Here is a 16410-nt window from a genome sequence, read left to right on the forward strand (position 1 = left end):
AGGAAGGAGAGGAGGAGGGAAGGAAGAAGGAAGGAAAGGAGGGAGGAAGGAAAGGAGGGAGGAAGGAAGGAAGGATGGAAGGGAGGAAGAAGGGAAGGAAGGATCTTAACTCACAATCAATTTATTTAGATAAGAGAAAGAAGGAACAGTCAAAGAAAAGAGAGAAGGAGCGAGGAGGGATGGGCAGAAGGAAGGAAGAAACGGGGAAGGATGGAAGGAAGGAAGGGAGGAGGGAGGAAAGACAGACGGAAGGAAGGAAGAAAGGGGGAGGGAAGGAAGGAAGGAAGGGAGGAACAGTCAAAGCAGACGGGGTCAATTTGACCCAGGAGGACGACAGGAGAAAGGAGTGCATTTTTTATTCCCACCATAGAAACCTTTTTATTTAAACATCTCTTCCTCTTCTTCTTCTTCTTCTTCTTCCAGGTCCTCCGTCACCCGTTACTCTCGGCCCGCCTCCAGCTGTGCCGCCCCTCCCTCTACCTCCCCGTCTGGTGGGAGTCGGGCAAACACGACCGCGACCTCCTCATCGGGGCCGCTCGCCACGGCTTGAGCCGCACCGACTTCTACATCCTCAACGACCCCCAGCTGAGCTTCCTGGAGGCTCACAGGAACTACGTCCGAGGCCACCCTTCGTCTCACCTTCATCCCCAAACCCATCATCATCCTCACCACCCGGGTCTGGCGACTCATCCTGGGATTTCCTCTTCATCCTCCTCGTCTTCATCGTCTCATCCGCAGCTGCCTCACCCTCACTGCTGTCTCTACGATTCGGGTTTGGGTCGCCACTCCCCTCAGCCCCCCGAATACCCTCATCAGTCGTCTCACCATCATCATCATCACCATCATCACCAGCATCATCACTCAATGCCTCCGTCGGCTCCTTCCCCTTCCTCTTCCTCCTCTTCCTCTCACGCTCACCTCCATCCTCCGCCGCTGGACGCCCACGATTCCGCCTCGCCGAGCCTGGGGATAGTGGCTGGATCCCGGGGAGATTTCCTGGATTGCCCCCCTCTGGATGAAAGCCTGGAGCTCGGCTCGCTGCAGCACGACGCTGACGCTTTGCATGGTGGGAAAACGTCCAAAGACGCTCTCAACGGGTTTCCGTTTAACTCGGCTGCAGGAGGTCAAAGCATGCTGAACTCGTACGGAGTCGGAGGGACGGATCTGGATTCGAAGCTAAGGAGCGACGTGCTGGTTGGGGAGCAGGGATCGTCGGAGGAGACGGGGCTGATGGCTCCGTCAGTGGAGCTCGATCAGTTACAGGTAGATGATGTCATTTATATGTGTTCAGCTCCCTTCCTTCTGTCCTTCCCTCCTTCCTTCCTTCTGTCCTTCCTTCCTTCCTTCCTTCCTTCCTTCCTTCCTTCCTTCCTGTCTTCCTTCCTTCTGTCCTTCTTTCCTCCCTCCTTCCTTCCTTCCTTCCTTCCTTCCTTCCTTCCTCCTTCTCTCTTTCCTCCCTTCCTTCTTCTTTCCTCCCTTCTTCCTTCCTTTCCTTCCTTCCTTCCTACCTTCCTTCCTCCTTCTCTCTTTCCTTCCTTCCTTCCCTCCCTCCTTCCTTCCTTCCTTCCTTCCGTCTGTCCTTCCTCCCTCATTCTCTCTTTCTTTCCTTCCTTCCTTCCTTCCTTCCTACCGTCCTTCCTTCCCTCCCTCCTTTCTTCTTTCCTTCCCTCCCTCCTACCTTTCTTCCTTTCTCCTTCCTTCCTTTCCTTCGTCCCTCCTTTCCCTCCTTCCTCCCTCCCTCCTTCCTTCCCTCCTTCCTTCCTCCCTCCTTTCCTTCCTCTGTCATTTTTTCACTATCAATTAATCTTGATTGATCTTTCTCTCCGTAAAATTTAAGAAAATAGTGAGAGAACATTTTTTCCAGAGCTTAAAATGAACTCTACCTCTTCTTCCTTTTCTTTGAGGAGATGGATCCAGCATGTTTGGCTTTTCTTCCTCAATGATAAACCAATTATCCACACCGTTTCAAGCTGTTAATTAGGAATAGACTTAATAGTTTCAACACTGTTTAGATTATTTAAAAACCTTCCTTCCACCACTTCCTCACTGATTGCTTTGCTTATTTTTCCCTCACATCCCTCCCTTTCACATATTTGGGTGCATCATCATCATTTTTCCCCTTCGTCTTTCATCATCACATCTGTGTTGCCTTCAGGCTCCGTGGGACGGTACGGATCACTCCAGTCCGGCTCACCACATGTTCAACGAATCCGATCCGATCTTGGGTCCCTCGGCGCTGGAGACGGGCTTCCTGGAGGAGGAGGATGAGGAGGCGCAGGGAGCGGATAGAGGAGCGGAGGAAGGCGGGACTCTGGAGGAGTGTTTGGGTTTGCCGCCATCGTCGTCTCCTTCTCATCCTTCGGCCGGAGATCCTGTGGAGCCTCTGTCGTCAAGTTACATGCTTTTTAAGGTTGGTTATAGTTTCAGAAATGTTCATTAGTTTTTATTTGGGTTGCACGATTTGGTGATGAAGTCATATTGCAATCAGCTTCTGTTAAACTAACAGAAGCTGGTGGTGGCTTCCTGTCTAAGCTTTCAAAATAAAAGCTTTGTTATTGTGCTCAGCATTGTCTGACGCAGGCTGGAAACTCTGCACTTTTATTTACAGTTAAAACATTTCGCTGTGTGTTTCTGTTAAACTAATGGCGATGCAGCGGCTTCCTGTCTAAACTTTCAAAATAAAAGCTTTGTTATTGTGCGCTTCTTAGTATTATTAATAAACAAAGTTGGGGCTGTAAATTATGGGATTTAAGCTCCAATGTTTTTATATTGTTAGTGCAGTTATAATAATAATAATTATTATAATAATATTAATACATTTTATTTAAAGGTGCCTTTCTTGGCACTCAAGGACACCGTACAGAATTAGTGGAATAAAAACACATTTAAAAGAAGCAACAATACAAATAAAAGACAATATAAAAGTGACATCAGATGGAATGGGTTATCTGTTGTCATGGCAACCGGACCATCAGATGGATCTGTTGTCATGGCAACCTGACGCTCTTTCAAGCCCAGGGTTGTGTTGTTTGTTTTATATTTAGAGAGCTGAGTTCAATATGCTTTAAAAAGTTTCTAAAGTATTAAATTAATTAGTATTGAATTCTCTAAAGATAAAAACACTACTAGAGGCCATGTTCAAAAAGATAAGCGTCTACATTCATCTGTTATTTCAATGAAGAAGGTTAAAGGGAAATAATTCTGGTTATGTTTATATAAATCTTCTACTTCAGCTGTTATACTGAGTTTTATCAAGGTCAACAAAATCATATAAATAAGAATAATTATTATATATGACAAAATAGCAACTGTACATTTAATCTTTAGCTTTAATAATTATAATAACTGTAATCAGACTTCTCTAAAACCATAAAATGACATGTGACACTTATCATGAGTGAATCTGTTTCATTCTCAGGACATCGGTGTGAGTGAGGAAGCCAGCGCAGATCAAACCGACCTGTCCGCCAGCCCCCCTCCTCCTTACGTTCCCCCCCCTCCCCTCTCCCTCTCTGACATCACCGCCCACGTGCCGCAGGATAGGCTGGACCACGCCGACGTCTCCGGGAGCCTGACCAATCCGGTGGAGGAGTTCGATGACAAGGAGGAAGAGGAAGTGGAGGATTTATCGAGGGAAGCCGCGGAGCAGAACGCGGAGAAGCAGAGAGAGAAGTGTGACGCTGATCGAGGTACGATACGATGATGATGATGATGTCCTACCTTCCTTCCTTCCTTCCTTCTTTCCTCCGTCCTTTCTTCCTTCCTTCCTTCTTTCCTCCTTCCTTTCTTCCTTCGTTCCTTTGTTCTCTCTTTCTCTCTTTCTTTCCTCCCTCCTTCCTTCCTTCCCTCCTTCTGTCCTCCCTTCTCTCTTTCTTTCCTCCCCCTCCCTTCCTTCCTTCCTTCCTTCTAGCTCACTCCCTCCTACCTTCCTTCCTTGCTTCTTTCATCTGTCCTTCCTTCCTTCTTTCCTTCCTTCCTTCCTCCCTCCCTCCTCCCTTCCTTCCTTACTCCCTTGCTTCCTTCCTTCCTTCCTTCCTTCCTTTTTCCTTCCTTCCTTCCTTCCTTCCTTTTTCCTTCCTTCCTTCTTTCCTCCCTCCCTCCCTCCCTTCCTTCCTTCTTTCCTCCCTCCCTCCCTTCCTCCCTCCCTTCCTTCCTTCCTCCCTCCCTCCCTTCCTTCCTCCTTTCCTTCCTTCCTTCCTTCATCCCTCCCTCCTCCCTACCTTCCTTTCTTCCTCCCTTCCTTCCTCCCTCTCTCCTTTCCTTCCTTCCTCCCTCTCTCCTTTCCTTCCTTCCTTCCTTCCTTTCTTCCTTCCTTCCTTTTTCCTTCGTTTTTCCTTCCTTCCTTCTTTCCTCCCTCCCTCCCTCCCTTCCTCCCTCCCTTCCTTCCTTCCTTCCTGAACACTACAAAGTTCCTGAACTACCTTAAATCTTCTACCAACTTCCGTGTCCTCCAGTTGTAACTCTGCAGGTAGAGATTCACACCTCTAACAAAACCCTGTAAATTCTCGGGACGCTGAGATGAATAAACTTTAAGGATTACACAGATTACACTCAGATTTACTGGGATTACCGGGATTCTGTTCTTATTTTAGAAACTACAAGATCAGAACAATAAAAAAAAAATGTTTTTAAAAAGTGTAGTAGTGACTTTTAGCTTTACTTCCTGACTCTTCTTCACACTTTGATGATTGTTTTTTCACATTAGGGGAAGATATCAAATTTCAGGCTCTTTATTTCCTCCTCCTACCTTCCTTCCTTCCTTCCTTCCTTCTTTCCTCCATCCTTTCCTCCATCCTTTCTTCCTCCCTTCCTTCCTTCCTTCCTTCCTTCCTTCTTTCCTCCATCATTTCTTCCTCCCTTCCTTCCTTCTTTCCTTCCTTCTGTCCTCCATCCTTTCTTCCTCCCTTCCTTCCTTCCTTCCTTCCTTCCTTCTTTCCTCCGTCCCGCCTACCTCCTTCCTTCTTTCCTCTGTCCTTTCTTCCCTCCTTCTTTCCTTCTTTCTTTCCTCCATCCTTTCTTCCTTCCTTCTTTCCTTCCTTCCTCCTTCCTTCCTTCCTTCCTACCTTCCTTCCTTCCTACCTTCCTTCCTTCTTTCCTCTGTCCTTCCTACCTACCTTCCTTCCTTCTTCCTTCCCTCCCTCCTTCCTTCCGTCCTTCCTTCCTTCCTTCCTTTCTTCCTTCCTTCTTTCCTCCGTCCTTCCTTCCTTCCTTCCTTCCTTCTTTCCTCTGTCCCGCCTACCTTCCTTCCCTCCTTCTTTCCTCCCTTCCTTCTTTCCTCCCTTCCTTCCTCCTTTCCTTCCTTCCTTCCTTCCTTCCTTCCTTCCTCCCTCCCTCCTTCCTTCCTTCTTTCCTCTGTCCTTTCTTTCCTTCCTATCCTTGTCTCTTTCTCTCCTCCCTCCCTCCCTACCTTCTTTCCTCCCTTCCTTCCTCCTTTCCGTCCTTCCTTCCTTCCTTCCTTCCTTCCTTCCTTCCTTGACTCGAGGACAACAGGATCTAAGGGTTTAAGAGAGTTTGTGAGCTACCTTAAAACCAACTTAAAAGATCAGAACAATAAAAAAAAATAAAAAGAAGTGTAGTAGTGACTTTTAGTTTTACTTCCTGTCTCTTCTTCACACTTTGATGTTTTTTTTGATTCTCGTAGGAGTCTTGAGTCCACCGATGGAAGTGCCGCAGATCGACGGGATGGAGCCAGAAGAACAAGACGACGAGAGGATGGAAGTCCCGAATCAACTCTCTCAAGACCTCCAGGAGAACTTCGATCAAGCGGAGACGAAACACGTGCTTCCTTTCCTCGGGAAGCTGGATCAAGACGGCAGCCTCGTGTGTCCCGAACCCATCGAAGAACCGGGAGAGGAAGTGGATCGTTTGATTTTATATCAGACGGTCGAAGAGGAAGAGGAGGAGACGATGGAAGACTCTCTTGACGCTGAAACCTTGATTGGGAACGCGACCGGAGCGTTTCTACAAGCGAGAGGGATTTCGGCGGACGGTCGAGCCGCGGATCTCGCCGATCAAGTGGACGAAATATCGGAAGGGCGAGTGGATCACGTACACGCTAAACAGAACGAGATGGAGCTAGGAAGCATTTACATTTCCTCGTCTCCTGCAGCGGCTTCGAAGTCCGAAGTCAAAACCGAAGTGTCGATGGATCAGGAAAGCTACGAAGGCGTCGTCGAAGATCTGACGTTACCGGACAGCAAGAATCGAGTGTTGACGTTCTCGCTCGGACAAGAAAACAAAGATATGCTCGATCGGAATGAAATCAAAATGGCTCAGAATCTAGCCGCGAACAGCATCGACGCAAAGCCGAACGATCTCAAGTTCTCTCTTCTGCCGGATAACGTTTCTACCGGCGGGAAGAAAGCTCCGCATCTCCAACTGCCGATTAAAGTCGAGGAGACCAAGACGGAAGCAGGCGAGGACGACGAAGACGACGACTACCCCGATAGCTCCGAAGTCAAACGAGCCAAATTCATCGCCGCCTACTCCGTTAAATCCGAAGTGTTGGTGACCAAAGCCGAGCAGTTGGACTTTTCCGTCAAACCGGAAACCTTGGAGACCAAACCGGAAGATCTGAGCCTTCCCATGAAGCCCGAGAGCTTGGACAGCAAACAGGAAGTGCTTCAGTTCGCAGCGTATTCGCACGGAGCTGAAATCAAACCGGAAGCCAAACCGGTGGTCCTCGGGTTCGCCACGTATATCGGAGGAGTCGGAGTCGGGTTGAAGACCGAGACGAAGCCGGAGTTCGCAGCTTATCCCGACAGCTCGGAGATCAAACCCGAGGCGAAGCCGGAAGGGTTGGAGTTCGGAGCGTTGCCGGAGATCAAAGCGGAGACGAAGCAGGAGCTGTTAGAGGCGGATAGCACGGTGCTAACACCGAAGCTGGAGCAGACGGACGGGCTGGTGGACGCCACGGAAACGCTGGTGATGAAAGGACAGGTGAAGGAGGAGAGGCCGAGTACGCCAGGTAAGAAACTCAGAAAGGGTTGAAACATATTAGAGCTGCAGTTAATACTTATTTTATTTATTTATTCCCTCCCTCCCTCCTACCTTCCTTCCTTCTTTCCTTCCTTCCTTCCTCCCTCCCTCCCTCCCTTCCTTCTTTCCTTCCTTCTTCCCTTCCTTCTTCCTTCCTTCCTCCTTTTCTTCCTTCCGCCCTCCCTCCCTTCCTCCTTCCCTCCCTTCCTCCTTCCCTCCTTCCCTTCCTTCCTTCTTTCCTTCTTTCCTCTTCCCTCCCTCCCTCCTTAATCCTTTCCTTCCTTCCTTCCTTCCTTCCGTCCTTCCTTCTTTCCTTCCTTCTTCCTCCCTCCCTCCCTCCTTACTCCTTTCCTTCTTTCCTCCTGTCCTTCCTTCCTTCCTTCCTCCTTTCCTTTCCTTCCTTCCTTCCTCCCTCCCTCCTTACTCCTTTTCTTCCTTCTATCCTTCCTTCCTCCCTTCCTTCTCTCCTTCCTGTTTTCCTTCCTTCTATCCTGCCTTGACCTGAGGACAACAGGAGGGTTCAATGAAAAAATATTATTAAAATAGTCTAATTAATCTTATATGGACTGACTAATGGACTACTCATCTAATTATTTAATCTCTTGCCTATAATCTGATTTTAATCACAGTTTTGTTGTGGTTATAAGAATCAAATCATAATGAAACATGCCGTCTTTCTAATAATATTGAAGTCATATATTGGATCTTAATCCCGTCATCGTATCTCTGCAGTGGTGGAAGGTTACGCCGGCAGTCCCAGGTTTGCAGCTCCTATTTCCATCTGTGAGATTCCCGACAGTCTGCACGACTCCCGGGAGCCGACCATCGCTCAGCTGTTACAGGAGAAAGCACTTTACTCTTTTTCTGAGTGGCCAAAGGTACGAATCTGTTACGAACACTAATTCCTTAACCCTTAAACAGGAGATACAGATTATTTAACACCCTGATGATTCACTAAGGTGGTTGTTTAATTGTATGTGCCTTTAATTGGTAGAATTGAAGCTTGTTTGTAGGCTTTTATTTTGAAATAAATGATCAAATTCAGTTTAGAAACTAGTATGTGTGATATTAATGATTAAGAGAAAGGCTTTTATTTTGAAATAAATGATCAAATTCAGTTTAGAAACTAGTAGGTGTGATATTAATGATTAAAAGAAAGACTTTTATTTTGAAATAAATGATCAAATTCAGTTTAGAAACTAGTATGTGTGATATTAATGATTAAAAGAAAGGCTTTTATTTTGAAATAAATAATCAAATTCAGTTTAGAAACTAGTATGTGTGATATTAATGACCAGAGAAAGCAAGAATGAATGACTCTAGTTGTGTTTTGGGTTCATGTGTCCGAAATAAACTAAACTAAACCACAAAAACACATTGAACACATAGTTTATACAGTTTAACTCAGGTACAACAGCTACTTCAAGTGTAATACTGATGGCAGGAAGTGGCATGTCTTCTTTCCTTCTTTCTTTCTTTTCAATTTCGTTGTACATGCACAATGACAATACAGACTATTCTTATTCTTTATGGGTTGAATAAGCTATATAATGTAAGGATCATTGATTATATTGAGACTATATTGAGTGTTTTCTTCCACAAAAACACATTGAACACATAGTTCATAGTGAACTTGCACCTATTCAAAATATCTTCATGCTTCTGTGTTTAATATTTGCCCCCCCCCCCCTCCTCCTCCTCCCCCTGCAGGACCGGGTGATCATCAACCGCCTGGACAGCATCTGCCACGCCATCCTGAAGGGGAAGTGGCCTTCATCCAGCGAGCAGTACGACTCTCCCGGCTCTCTGGCTGCTAACTCCTGCTTGGCTAACAGCTTAGTGCAGCACCACCAACACCGAGCCAGCTTCCTGCCCACCACCACCATCACCACCACTTCCTCAGGCTCCGTCCCGGGCCAGGCCAGGGGTCAGCAGCAGGCCAACCCTGGACTGGGCTTTTCAATCCCTCCCCCTCTCACCAGACTACCTAAGGTGAGAGCATCGCTGTGATCTTAACCCTTAATGACCTTTATATATATATCTCTCTCTCTTTCCTCTTGTACATATCAATGTTTCTGTCATCTGTCTACATTTATCTTCGCTGTCTCATGCCATGGATCATACGAGTGGTGTCCAGTTTGTAGTTTAAGGAATCTACAAACACTTTAATTTATTATTTAAGACATTTGCATAAGTGAAATAATACTACTAATCATAATAATAATGATATACTTATTTTAACATAGTTATAGTGGTAATACTGGACACCGAGTTCACACCATTGTATTGTTGCTTTATTGTAAAGTTCCTTGTCTCAGTAATGTGTATTGTTGATATTATAAATGTTGATATCAGACTTGGGTAGCTAGTTATAATTTAAAAGAGTATTATGTATAAAAAAAACATCATGTATGTGTGTAATTATAATGAGAGAAATTTAAAATTATGGGCCAAAAAAAATCTCAATTAGTTTAAATGAATTCATAGTGTGAGTAATAATCTGTAGAGAGAACAGACGGATGGATAGTTTGCTGTTTATTCAGCTCCAGATTGTTTCAACGTCAGACGTAAAGAAACCAGGAAGCTTCTTAACCTTCCTGTTGTCCTCGAGTCAAGGAAGGAAGGGAGGGAGGAAGGAAGGTAGGGAGGAAGGAAAGGAAGGAAGTAGGGAGGGAGAAAGGAAAAGAGGAAGGGAGGAGGGAAGGAAAGAAGGAAGGGAGGAAAGGAAGGAAGGATGGACAGAGGAAAGAAGGAGGGAGGGAGGGAGGAAGGAAGGAAAGAAGGGAGGAAAGAAGGAGGGAGGGAGAAAAGGAGGAAAGGAAGGAAGGAATGAGAGAGGGAGGGAGGGAGGACAGAAGGAAGGAAGAAAGGGGGATGGAGGTAGGAATGAAGAGAGAAGAAAAGAAGGAGGGAGGGAGGAAGGAAGGACAGAGGAAAGAAGGAGGGAGGAAGGAAGGAAGGAAGAAACTGGGATGGAGAAAGGAAGGAAGGAAGGGAGGAAAGGTAGGAAGGTAGGGAGGAAGGAAGGAGGGAGGAAAAGAGGAAGGGAGGACGGAAGGAAAGAAGGACAGAGGAAAGGAGGAAGGACAGAAGGAAGGGAGGTAGAAAAGAAGGAATGGTAAAAACAGACTGGCTCAATTTGACTCGGGAGGATGACAGGAAGTTTAAAACCTTCATCACCGAGAGTCCCTAATAATCAGTATTTAAATAGCAGCTCAGATATTTAGTTCCCAGGTCTGGTTGAAAGCCGCCACTGTGTCACTGTCTCAGTCCATATGTGTGTTTAACCGAGTCATCATCTCTCTCCCATCCTTGTCTGCCCCTCACCCATCCTGTCCACCCTGACAGTACATGCAGCGGGGTGGCGCATGCGGGCGCGGAGCTTGGCGCCTCACCTCCTTGCCTCTCTTACAGGAGAGGCTGGTGGCTCCTCCTTACCTCCCCGAGCTCAAACGAGCGGGGGGTCGGAGGTCATTCGACTATGAAGCTGCAGCAGCTGCAGCAGCCGCCAAGGTGTTAGCCGGGAAAACGGCCGCCTCGTCCTCGTCCTCCTCGTCTTCTTCGTCGTGCCACACCGCTTCCACCGCGGGCGATAAAACGCCGGTGGTCGCCCCCGCTTCTCATCGCACGGGAGCCGCCATGTTGATTAACGGGTGGCAAGAAACGGCCATTGATCTGACCAAGTCGTCGGGAGAAATGAGCAACAGCGGAGGAGGCGGAGGAGGTGGAGGCGGAGGCGGAGGCGAAGCTGTGGTTGCCCCGGGAATCGGTGGCAGCACTCACAAGCTGCCTCCGCCCCCCATCACTGCACCCATAGGGGGCGCTGTGGGCATCGACATGGCCGGGATACTGCAGGCCGGACTCATCCACCCTGTAACGGGGCAGATAGTTAATGGGAACCTGAGGGGAGATGATTCTCTGAGGAGGAGGAGAGGCAGGAGGAGAAACGTGGAAGCACTGTACTCTGAGTTCACCAAGAGCCGAGGACTGCACCTCCCAGAGACACAGGTGGGTAGAGGAGGGAGGGAGGAGCAGAGGATTTGGGGGGGGCGGGGGGGGGGGATTTGGAGAGGGGGTGCTGAGAAGAGAAGAGAGGGGCAAAGAGAGGAACATTTTCAGTGTGAGAGCAGTTAAATTTTGGTGTATTTGCTTCATTTTGGGGGGAAAAGAGGTGATAAATTGATTAGAAAAAGAAAGAAAAATCCCTTCTTCAGCTCGTGTGTGTGTGTGTGTGTGTGTGTGTGTGTATGTGTGTGTGTGTGTGTGTGTGTGTTTGTGTGTGTGTGTGTGTGTCTGTTTGTGTGTCTCTACCCGCAGAGTCGAGTGGAAGTGATCAGCCACTCCTCCGTTTCCTCTTCCACTTCCTCGCCGTCCCCGTCTCCGTCAGAGCGACCCGCTGGCCCCCCGACGCCGTCCTCGTCCTCCACGCCGACCCCCACCCAGACGCCTCCGCAGCCGGAGATCGTGGCCATCGACAGAGAAGCGGCGAGCAAAGGTCTGATCGAGTGGCTGAGACAGAACCCGGGTTACAGCATGGATCTGCCCGCCTTCGCTCACGTAAGTTTAAGCCTTAAAATATAAAGACTGAATGCTCCTGAAAATGTCAAATGGTGTAACCACTGCAAGTTTTTACAAATAAGCACATTTAATTAGATGTAGTTTAGTGGCGTTATGTTAATCTTTAGAGGAAGTTAGTGTAGTTTGTGGTTTTAATTTCTACTTTTCATGATTTGTGTTTTAATTCTCACCTTTTTTTTAATTTTGAGGAGCAAAAATATGATTATGGGTCAGTGATAAATAAATGTTGGCAAGATGATTAATTCAAAAATGTGTTGAAAAATAGTTTTAAAAGCAGCATCAGGTTTGTTAAAAATGTGCATTTAGTATTTTTGTTGGTTTTATATCATTTGAAATGATGTTTGTACCTTTTTTAAAAAGCAAAAGTAAGACTGAATGCTCCTGAAAATGTCAAATGGTGTAACCACAAAAGAATGATAGATATGAAATATGTTATCCACCTAGAAAGAAAGAAAGAAAGAAAGAAAGAAAGAAAGAAAGAAAGAGGAGGAAGAAGAGAAACAAATAAGAAGTTAGAGGGGGAGAAAGAGAGAAAGAAAGAAAGAAAGAACAAGAAGTTGGAAAGAGAAAGAAAGAAAGAAAGGTAAAACGTTGAGGAAGAAGAGAAAGACAAAACAAGAAGTTGGAGGAGGAGAAAAAGAAAGAAAGAAAGAAAGAAAGATAAAGGAAGAAGAAGAGAAACAGAACAAGAAGTTGTAAAGACAAGGAGAAAGAAAAAAGAAAGAAAGTAAAAAAGAGGAGGAAGAAGAGAAAGAAAGAATAAGAAGTTGGAGGAGGAGAAAGAGAAAGAAAGAAAGAAAGAACAAGAAGTTGGAAAGGAAGAAAGAAAGGTAAAAAGTTGAGGAAGAAGAAGAGAAAGAAAGAACAAGAAGTTGGAGGAGGAGAAAGAAAGAAAGAAAGAGAAAGAAAGAAAGAATAAGAAGTTGGAAAGGAATAAAGAAAGAAAGAAAGGGAAAAAAGTTGAGGAAGAAGAGAAACAAAGAGCAAGAAGTTGGAAAGGAAGAAAGAGAAGTAACCTTTGTGTTTTTGTTTCCCACCTTTTCTTTTCTTTTCTTTTTCTTTTCTTTTCTTTATTTATTTAGTTTCCTCACCCCTCTCTCTCCTCTCTCTCCTCCTCCTCTCTGCAGTCGGGCCTCCTGCACGGCTTCGTGGAGCGGCCCAAGCAGAGGAGGCATCGCTGCAAAGACCCCACCAAGCTGGATATCAACTCTCTGACCGGAGAGGAGAGGGTCCCCGTGGTCCACCGAGGCACCGGACGCAGGGTAGGACACACACACACACACACACACACACACACACACACATACAGACACATACATAGACACATACACACACACAAACACACACACAGAGACACACACACACACACAGTTTATAAAAGTAAAGATCACACAGTGGGAACCTGCATATGTGTGTGTGTGTGTGTGTGTGTGTGTGTGTGTGTGTGTGTGTGAGAGTGAGTGAGAGTGAGTGCGTGTGAGTGTGTGTGTGTGTGTGTGTGTGAGAGTGAGTGAGCGTGCGTGTGAGAGTGTGTGTGTGTGTGAGAGTAAGAGTGTGTATGAGAGTGTGTGTCTGTGTCTTTGTCTGTGTGTGTGTGTGTGTGTGTGTGTGTGAGAGAGTGAGAGTGAGTGTGTGTGTGTGTGAGTGAGTGAGTGTGTGTGTGTGTTTATGTGAGAGTGTGTGTCCGTTGTGTCTTTGTGTGTGTGTGTGTGTGTGTGTGTGTGAGTGAAATGTGAGTGTGTTACTGTTACCATCCATATTTAAGTTTAACAGATTTAAATATTAGTGTATCCCTTCCTCCATTAGAATAATAAATAAGTCTATCTATCTATCCACACACACACACACACACACACACACACACACACACACACACACACACACACACACACACACACACACACTAGAGCTCAGTCTTATATATGTTGCTGTTGTTCCCTTTATTGCAGCTTGGTGGCGCTGCAGCTCATCATTTATAATCTGCTTTAAAACATAAAAGGAACAAACCTGACTTTACCTCCCCATCATCACGTCTATTACTGATATTTATATTTATACTCTGTTGTTGTTCTGTCTCCTTGCAGCTTGGTGGCGCTATGGCTCCGGCTATAAAGGAGCTCTCCAGATGGTTGGATGCAAACTCAGAGTATTATGTAGCTCCAGACTGGGCTGATGTGGTCAAACACTCTGTGAGTATTATAACCCTAATATACTGTTCAAGTCACATTTGATCCATTATAACATTAAAAACAACATTAATTACATTATTTAAGCCTGAAATGTTATTATTTTTGACCTAAAATGTAATAAAATGATATATTTTTGTACAAAGAGGGTCTTAAAATAGAATATAATAGATCCTTTATTGTTATTATATAGTTATTGTGAAGCCTAATATTCAAAAGTTGTTGCATCCTTCCCTTTAAATACATTAATAGAAATAATTATGACTGTTATATTCTCATTTTATATAACATAGGATCATAATATAGTGTGACTGTGAATGTATGTTAACTATAATAATGTCAAAATCTGAAAAAAATACATTTCTATTGTTTTATAACTGAATTATTGACAGACTGGTTATTTTATATTACAATGATCATTTATTATGACTATTTTAGGACACTTTTAATACTTTTTTAAGATGTATTTTCACTTCATTTTTTATAATAAGGTCAAAATATAAAGAAAATATGATCATAATATACATTTATGATACATTTATATTTTTTAATATTACTTATTAATATTAAATTGTGTTTTTTTAACTTGATATTTTGCTGTTTATTCTCTTTCTTTTCTGTTTTATGACTGAATTATTGAAAGACTGATTATTTTATAGTATAATGATGATTTATTAAGGCAATTATTTATTTTAGGACACTTTTAATACTTTATTTATTATTTTAAGACAATTAAAGATATTATAATATATTTCCTCACATTCTTCTTCTTATATTTCATCATTAAGTCTCCGATGACCTTTAACCTCTTCCTCTCCTCTTCCTGCAGGGTTTCCTCCCCGAGGGGAAGTTCTCTCGGATCCTGACTGAACCGGTCAACAGAGACCCGGGCTCTCGTCGCCGCGGCCGCCGTCCTCGCAGCGAGATGCCGAAGCCCCTCCTCTCCGTCTCCGACTCCTCCGCCTCCGGCCTCGGCCCCCCCCTCTTCATGAACGGCGGCCTCATCGGCAGCATGGACTCCATGGTCGCTATGCAGAACCTCCGCGGCGGCATTCCCGGCATCCCCATCTCCGGGATCATGGCGGCGGGATTCACTCACGGTTTCCCGACGGCGGTCGCGACGGGAGGAGCGGGAGCGTCCGGCGAAGACGCCAAGAACGGGTTGAGTATGTTACCCATGATGCTTCACGGCATCCCGCACCCCCATGGGGCCGCGATACCGCAACACGCCTTGTTCAGCGTCGGAGCGATGATGGCGCACACGGCCCCGCCTCCCCCGCCGCCTCCTCACTCCACCTCCTCCTCCTCCACCTCGTCTTCTTCGTCGTTGTCCGCGGCGAAGGTTACCACGACGACCGCGCCGTCGATGTCTGAGGCGGCGAGCCCCTCGTCAACTACGCCCGCAGAGAGGGAGAGCAACGCCGCGTCTTCTTCTTCTGGTGGTGAGAAAGGAGCGGCGGAGGGGAACAAGAGAGCGGCGGCGGCGGCCGAGGCGACGGCGGCCATCATCACCTCCACCAGCAGGGCTCATCTCGGCGCCGCTCACATCGGAGGCGGCGGCGGCAGCCATCTTACCTTCAACCCCTTCCTGATCCCGGGAATGTCCCACGGCCTGCTGTACCCGCACATGTTCCTGCCACACGGGGGCATCATGGCGCTGCCCGCCATGCCGCCCGGCGCCGTCGACGGCTCGCCGGCGGGAAGCCCGAAGAGGAGGAGGAAGAGAGGAGGAGGAGGAAGGGAGGGAGAGGAGGAAGGGAGGGAGAAGGAGAAGGTAGAGGAGGGCGAAAGTACAGTTAAGGCTAGCGTCACCTCTCATCACCCGGCCTCCTCTTCATCATCTCCGTCCTTCTCCTCTACCTCGGCTCCAGAGGTTGGACCACCTCCGAGCGACGAGCCTCAAACCGCCGGAGGAGGAGGAGAAGGAGGAGGAGAAGGAGGAGACGAAGGGCCCTCGGAGCCCCAGCAGGAACTGGACTCCCAGAACCAACCTGAGGAGGGAGCCATGGCAACAGCAACCACGACGACGACGGAGGAGGAAGAGAAAGAGGAAAGATTGGAGGACACAGGAGGAGGAGGAGGAGGAGAGGGAGAAGCGACGGAGCAGGAGGAAGAGGAGCAGAGACAGGTGGATGGAGAGGAAGGGTAGAAGGAGGAGCGCTGAGGGAAAACTGAAGAGAGAGGCAAATCCTCCCTCTCTCTCTCTCTCTCTCTCTCTCTCTCTCTCTCTCTCTCTCTCTCTCTCTCTCTCTCTCTCTCTCTCCTCCTGTTGCTCTCCCTCTCGACTGAGCAACAGTGTAAAGTTTGTGCCGTGTCTGTCAGTCAATGTCCATGTAAAGACTTTTATTATGATGATGATGATGATGATGATGACTAATAATAATGATTATATTCAACTCGGTCATGTTTATATACCAGGACCCCACTACCCCCCCCCCCCCCTCCTCCCCCCTCCTCCCCTCCTCCTCTTCTCCCACCACCTCTCCCTCCTTGTATACAAAAAAAAACCAACGAAAAAAAAAAACTAGTGTAAGAAAATGATCTTCTGTGTATTCTTCCCCTTTATTCTGCAACGAGACTTGAGTCGGGAGGGACACACACACACACACAAACACACACACACAGACACACACACACAGACACACACACACACACACACACACACTGC

General features: G+C 46.7%; 1 protein-coding gene across 1 annotated transcript in view; it reads left to right on the plus strand.

Annotated features, from left to right (window-relative positions):
• chd6 (chromodomain helicase DNA binding protein 6) overlaps nt 1-16079 on the plus strand; it is an 80132-nt gene extending 64053 nt beyond the window's left edge. Inside the window, exons 33-44 of the mRNA XM_053315615.1 lie at nt 424-1263; nt 2156-2410; nt 3419-3689; nt 5645-6967; nt 7711-7856; nt 8689-8970; nt 10327-10986; nt 11296-11535; nt 12684-12818; nt 13641-13745; nt 14572-15750; nt 16065-16079. Coding sequence (XP_053171590.1) covers nt 424-1263; nt 2156-2410; nt 3419-3689; nt 5645-6967; nt 7711-7856; nt 8689-8970; nt 10327-10986; nt 11296-11535; nt 12684-12818; nt 13641-13745; nt 14572-15750; nt 16065-16079 — 5451 coding nt within the window. The remainder of the gene's footprint in view (nt 1-423; nt 1264-2155; nt 2411-3418; nt 3690-5644; nt 6968-7710; nt 7857-8688; nt 8971-10326; nt 10987-11295; nt 11536-12683; nt 12819-13640; nt 13746-14571; nt 15751-16064) is intronic.
• Nucleotides 16080-16410: the final 331 nt, after the last annotated feature.

This window comes from Scomber japonicus, chromosome 3 (assembly GCF_027409825.1).
Source record: "Scomber japonicus isolate fScoJap1 chromosome 3, fScoJap1.pri, whole genome shotgun sequence".
Taxonomy (NCBI): domain Eukaryota; kingdom Metazoa; phylum Chordata; class Actinopteri; order Scombriformes; family Scombridae; genus Scomber; species Scomber japonicus.